The sequence below is a fragment of the Melitaea cinxia genome, chromosome 29, assembly GCF_905220565.1.
Source record: "Melitaea cinxia chromosome 29, ilMelCinx1.1, whole genome shotgun sequence".
In the NCBI taxonomy this organism is placed as follows: domain Eukaryota; kingdom Metazoa; phylum Arthropoda; class Insecta; order Lepidoptera; family Nymphalidae; genus Melitaea; species Melitaea cinxia.
In genome coordinates, this window is record NC_059422.1 from 4,444,001 (window position 1) to 4,450,479 (window position 6,479).

The 6,479-nt window shown below is 33.7% G+C and overlaps 1 protein-coding gene across 1 annotated transcript in view; it reads right to left on the minus strand.

The window, feature by feature from the left end:
* The window catches only part of LOC123667917 (spliceosome-associated protein CWC27 homolog), a 16,294-nt gene extending 10,309 nt beyond the window's left edge, over positions 1-5,985 (minus strand). Inside the window, exons 1-6 of the mRNA XM_045601746.1 lie at positions 5,796-5,985; positions 5,475-5,583; positions 4,885-4,985; positions 3,594-3,744; positions 2,918-3,116; positions 1,871-2,001 (exon numbers count right to left, since the gene is read on the minus strand). Coding sequence (XP_045457702.1) covers positions 1,871-2,001; positions 2,918-3,116; positions 3,594-3,744; positions 4,885-4,985; positions 5,475-5,583; positions 5,796-5,837 — 733 coding nt within the window. The 5' untranslated portion in view covers positions 5,838-5,985. The remainder of the gene's footprint in view (positions 1-1,870; positions 2,002-2,917; positions 3,117-3,593; positions 3,745-4,884; positions 4,986-5,474; positions 5,584-5,795) is intronic.
* Positions 5,986-6,479: the final 494 nt, after the last annotated feature.

Here is a 6,479-nt window from a genome sequence, read left to right on the forward strand (position 1 = left end):
ATAGTTCTTAATTCTTATTTTTGATTATTTCAGTTATAATAATAAGATGTTCCTTTTTTTAACATTACAAATATTGAATTGTATTCATTTACATTTAAAGTTACATTTTTTGAAATCATTTGTGGTTTTTGTGTTCTTAATCTATGTATTTCAAAGTGTCGTGTACACTTATAAATGATATAAATATCTGATACATTATTATAATATATTGTTTAATATAAAATGTTGTATATGTATATTGTATGCTTAGCAAAAAAATAAATAAATAAAATATTGCAATAAACGAAACATAAGAAGTTACATTATATCTAAATCCAGTACAATACATTATGGTCGAGCCTTCTCAGTGAGTTGTCATAGACAATCGTTTGGGGAATAAATGTAATATTGTTGTAATTATATGATATTATTTCGCTAGAAAATTTTGACTTGCCCGATAAATTAGTTGGCACTGCTTGCTTTCCACTGCAAGATTTTGGATTTGATTCCTTAGGAATGAGGAACTTTAAAAAGTTTTTTGTTTGTAGTGCATATAAAATAAACAATTATATTGTTACGAACACACAAAGAAACTAGCGCCATCTAGCGACAACCATTGAAAAGACATAAAGACAGAGACAGCATGAAACTCTCTACTCAATACTAGATGGCGTTAGAGGAACTACTGTGGAACTATATAGAAGTATAGTCTCGAAAACCGGGTACATACGCCAACTTTCCAGAATAGTCCGGGCCTCGTCTCGGCCGATATAAATAGCCGCAGGGAGGCGAGCGAGTGCAGTTCAGTTTGAGCGATCTTCGAGGCGACTTCAAAGTGAAAACTAGTGATCAAGAGTGGTACCAGCGAAACCTACGACATTGGCTACGACTTAGGACATCGTTAGTGCTTAGTGTTTGAACCTAGTGCTTTGTGTTGGACCTAGTGCTAGTGAATAAAGTCTCCAAAAGAGTCAGCAGGTCTTTCTCTCCAAATCCTTCGAACCCTAACACGTAACAACTGGTGTTAGAAGTGGGATTTGGAGATGCCATTGACTCCGAGATAGGACTTCAAGGAGGGCGTCAGGACAAGGGCACAACGAGCTCCGGAGGCCACACCCACTGGGGACCAAGATCCGCCCACTGTGGGCCAAGCCCCACCCACTGACCACGCCTATCATGCCCCGCCCACTGACAACGCCCCAGGCCCCGACCACTCGGGCTCAGGCCCCGCCTACTCGGGCTCAGGCCCCACCCACTCGCGCTCAGGCCCCGCCCACTTTGTCTCTAGCCCCGCCAACTGGATCCGACCACCTTGCCACGCCCACCAGCGACACCGTAGCTACTACAGACCCTCAAGTGGCTCTTCAATTAAGAAGTTTAATTAAATTAATGGAGCAAACAAGTTTCAAATTGCAAGAATCACAAGAGCAGCAAAGGGCTGAAATTCGTAGTGCTTTGCAAGAATCATAAGAGCAAACAAGTTTCAAATTGCAAGAATTACAAGAGCAAACAAGTTTCAAATTGCAAGAATCACAAGAGCTCCAAAAAAACGACGCGGACAGACGCGGACAGACGCGACGGACGGACGGACGGACGGACGGACGGACGGACGGACGGACGGACGGACGGACGGACGGACGGACAGACAGACAGACAGACAGACAGAAGACAGAAGACCCCTAGTCCCTCCCTAGCCCCTCCCTAGTCCCTCCCTAGTCCCTCCCTAGTCCCTTAGTCGCCTCTTCTCCACCCACGGGAAGAGAGGGGGTGGCTATATTCTACACTGCCATAGCCAAACAGCGCAGTAGCATCCATAGCATAAAAAAGTAGCATCATAGCATAAATAAACAAATAAAACTTGTATATGAAGTAAAATAAGATAATAGATTACCGGCAGCAGTTTTCTTGCTCAACTTAGGATCTTCTAGAAGATCATGTGTCGATTTTGGTTTCCCTCTAAATTCTAGAGCCTCGCCTTCATCTTCTTCTGCTTCTTCACCAAATGATAGGAGACCGAAATTCCTTTAATAAGAAAAAAAAAACTGTACTTTACAATGTTTGTTTGTATTTGTACGCATATTTATATGCATGCATGTATCTATGTATACATACATAAATGTAAATGTTTAGATATTGTTTGTTACATATTCTATTACACTATTTTACCATTTTGTTTTAAATATGAATATGTTGTTTGCATATTGGTTAGGTCTGAGAATCGAACAACATCTATTTTTCATCCCCCTAAATGTTAAGGGTAGTCCACCCGTAAATTTCTTTTTTTTTTAATTTAGATACATTTTTTAATTTTTATTTTTTTATGATACAAGATTAAAAAATACATACAACCCTAAATTTTCAACCCTCTACGATCAACCCCTATATTTTATTTGTTAATTATAAACTTTAATTGTTTTGGCAAGATTTTTATTTTTATTTTGTCATGACTTAGAATAAAAAAAAATATATTACTCTTAATTTTCCACCTCTCTATAATCAACCCCTATTTTTCAATCGCAATTTTTATTTTTTATTATTTTTAATAATTTCCTTTAACTATAATTTTTTTCTCAATTCAATTGACCGCCTGCCTTCGCTGGTCGATAACTATCAATCGATCAGTTATCCCCGCTAGATGTTTACCGCTGTCACCTCTCATCCAGCAAACATCACAGAGTAGGGATGAGAATGAAGCCGGTCTCCTGTCTTACTCACCATACCATTTTCGCCTATATTTTTTTTTTGGTTTTATTTATGTATTGATTGTAGCAGTGACTGTTATACGTATTATTTTAATTTTTCTGTGCACTAAATAAAGCATACTTTCACTGTCTACAACGCTTTCGATTATAAGTAAATCCCCGCACACTTATAGTAGATAGTTTATTGGCAAAACAACGTTTGCCGGGTCAGCTAGTAATGTATTAAATACACTCACTTAACTCCCAATCTTTCTTTCTTTTTCTTTTTAGTCTTATCAATGTCCTCTTCTTGGGGTTTTTCTTGAACCCTCGGTACAATATCGGTAAAAGGATTAATTAACACTTGTGTACTGATAATTTTGTGGGGGTGTTCTGGTCTATCATCATGGCCTATGAGACCTTCGGCTAGCTTCAGAACATTGTATATTGTGTCACCTGCAAAATATAAAGGCTATAAGTAAAACCGCAGGGCACGTACAAGTGAACTATATTTTGCAAAAATATACTTTATCAAAACATTATGAAGAAGACAACTGTGTATTATTTATTATTTTACAGATATAAAAAACTACATGCATAAGGTTTTTACACAAAATTAAATTTCAGACGGTGTTTTTTTTTTTTTTTGATCAGCTCCTGAGTTTTAATCAGATTGGTTGTTTGTTTAGAACTAAGATTTATTTGATTCGGCTAAAAATAACTTATAAAAACATAATAGTTGTTGTTGTTGTTCGCGGGCTCTTTTCCGCAACTCGACGTCTTGTGCCTTTTTTGCGACTGGCTGGGGGGCACTATTCGTGCCAGCCTAGCTCTTTGAGGAAGCCTAGCAGACCCTTCACAAACATAATAGTTATCCCTTGTGCATACTAAAATAATTTAAAATATTCACAAATATTAAGAAATGTGACTTACCAGTGACTTTCCCAAATATCGTATGTTTATTTTGTAACTCCGGAGTAGCAGCTAAAGTGAAAAAGAATTGTGAACCATTATCGTCTTTCCCAGCGTTGGCCATAGCGACCAGGCCTCGTCGGTTAAACCTGAGGCGTGAGTGAAATTCATCCTGTAAAAAACAATAGGAATTTATTTACGTTTGCATTTTATTTTTATGTATCGCAAAAAATATGATTAAAAAAATATTATTAAAAGAAATTAAGAGAACAATTTCTTTTTTAATCCTCAATACTTTGTCTGTTGGAGAACCCTGTTATTCTGAGATACAGTTTTATCTTACTAGTACAGATAACAGGTGCACTTTAAATTGTAAATACATTTATTGATATCACCTTAATTGTAAAAGTGTGAATTGTACCTTTAATTGTTACGAATAAAACACTTTTTTTTTGTTATTTTTATATCATAATGCTTTCTTTTTAGTAACTGTACGATGCACACATCGCCTTAATTTTTGTCTTTAATTGTTCCTTTTTGGGTGTGCTGGATGAAACCATTTTTAGAGATACGCACTACAATTATACTTGGATTTCACGGAATGTCGTGATCAATATGTATATAGGAGAAATCAGAAATTAAAGCAAGTTCTTTTAAACTACAATACTTGCAGTGGGGTATTTGGGTACCACAATATCCACCAAATCTGGACCAGCCTTACTGCTGAAGTACCTTAATATTATAGAATATCACAGCTAGATAATACTGTACTCGAGTAGGTGTTATGTTCCTGTGGCGATTAAGGTAGCCAGAGCTCCAGGGTTGGTAAAGCGCTTGCGATGCTTCTAGTGTAACATATGTATATAGGCAACGGTAACCGTTAACTAATCAGAAGGGCCGTAAGCATATATCACACAATTGTAGTATGAAAAATAATCAACACAGACATAGAATACTATTGTCAAGTATCAACTTTTAATTTAATTATAATAATATAAATGTACTTAATGTGTTATTATTATTGAATTTTTGTCTATTGTTTTTACAAAATTTTATGATATTTTAAGTTTGATTATTTAATTAATCAGACTTAAAATTATTATTAATTATTATTATTTTAATTGATTTTATTGAATTATTTAAATTAATTGTTAAATTTAATGTTATTAATATACAAAAATCTGTAGATAGATGTGATCAACTTAACTTACGCATTGGGTTCACTGTAATGTTAGTTTGTTAATAAATAAATGAAATATTTGAAGTACAGAACATTAGTTAAGCATAGCACTTTTTAATTTATAACACATACCTTAAAAGTCTCTCCATACACTGATTCTCCACCAGTACCATCACCATTTGGATCACCACCTTGGACGATAAATCCTGGCACTACTCTGTGAAATATTGTTCCTGAAAATATTTAAAAATTCAAATTATACAATCTGAATCAAGAAACACACAAGATTACAATAACAAATAAACGCTTTACAATCAAGACACCCACAAATAACTCAGTAAAAATTTTCACATTCAATTGCCTCTTTAAATTTATTAATGGCTAAATAGCCATAAGTCCGCCCATTGTACTTCACAGTCTGTAAATGTTTTTTAAATGTGTTTATTATTTAAAATGTAGTTGTGTGTACGATAAAGTATAAAGAAATAAATAAATATGGAGCCCAGGTCCGGAAACACACAACAAAATCGCAAACATAGACCACTACAAAGATTTATAAATATTTGCCATATGTGAGGATTGATTTTGTTAACTAGAACTTAAGTAAGTTGTACTGCTACACCAATAACTACACCAACAAATCTTCTATGATCTATCTGACTAGATAATAATATAAAGATCAAAAAATTATAATATGGAACAAAAATACAAAATATTATTACCATTATAATATCCTTCCATACAAAGTTGTATGAAATTTCTTGAAGCTTTCGGAGTTTCCTTCGTCCATAACTCAATGTCTATATCACCGGCTGACGTCTTTAAAAGAACCTGCAATTATTCATATATTGGAAGTCATTAATACGAATAAATTAATTATTGATGAAATAATTAATAAAAAAAAAACACTGTAAAATATTTTAAAAATAACAATAGACAAGAAAAACATTCAGAAAGAAGAAATAAAATTCTACATAACGTTCTACATACAATTGTTAATAATATAAAAACATATTTATCAACACAAACTTTGATGTACATACCTTGCCTAATGCAGGCGGTTCTTGAATATAAACGTTACTCATTTCCTAAACAGTTATTTATATGTCTGTATTTATTATTTTAAGCAATATATCATTTTTTATTTACTACATTTACCGAATATAAGCAACAAAATTGTTATTTGTTGTACTCAAGTTGTAATACTATTTTTAGCGTATTTCTTAATAAAAAATTGTCAAAGTCACTGTCAAAGGTAAAATGTAAATGTCAAATCAAATTCAAACGGCTAGTCCGAATAATTATACCGATAAATACCAATATTTTGTATAAGCTTCTTGATACCAATCAATCAATCTATCTAATATATAAAATTCTCGTGTCACGGTGTTTGTAGTTAAACTTCTCCGAAACGGCTTGACCGATTCTCATGAAATTTTGTGTGCTTATTGGGTAGGTCTGAGAATCGAACAACATCTATTTCTCATACCCATAAGTTATAAGGGAGGGGGTAAGGATTAAGGGGGCTTATAACATATATGGCAAAACAACATTTGCGGGGACGGCTAGTAATATATAAATATCAAATACAACACAATACGCTCGGATACTTATTTAATAAACAAGGCATTTTAATCATTTTACTTATTATCAAAATATCAAATCACTTTTATTATGTAGATTTAAAAATACAATAAGAAAAAAAATCTTTTCCAATTTTTAGTCAT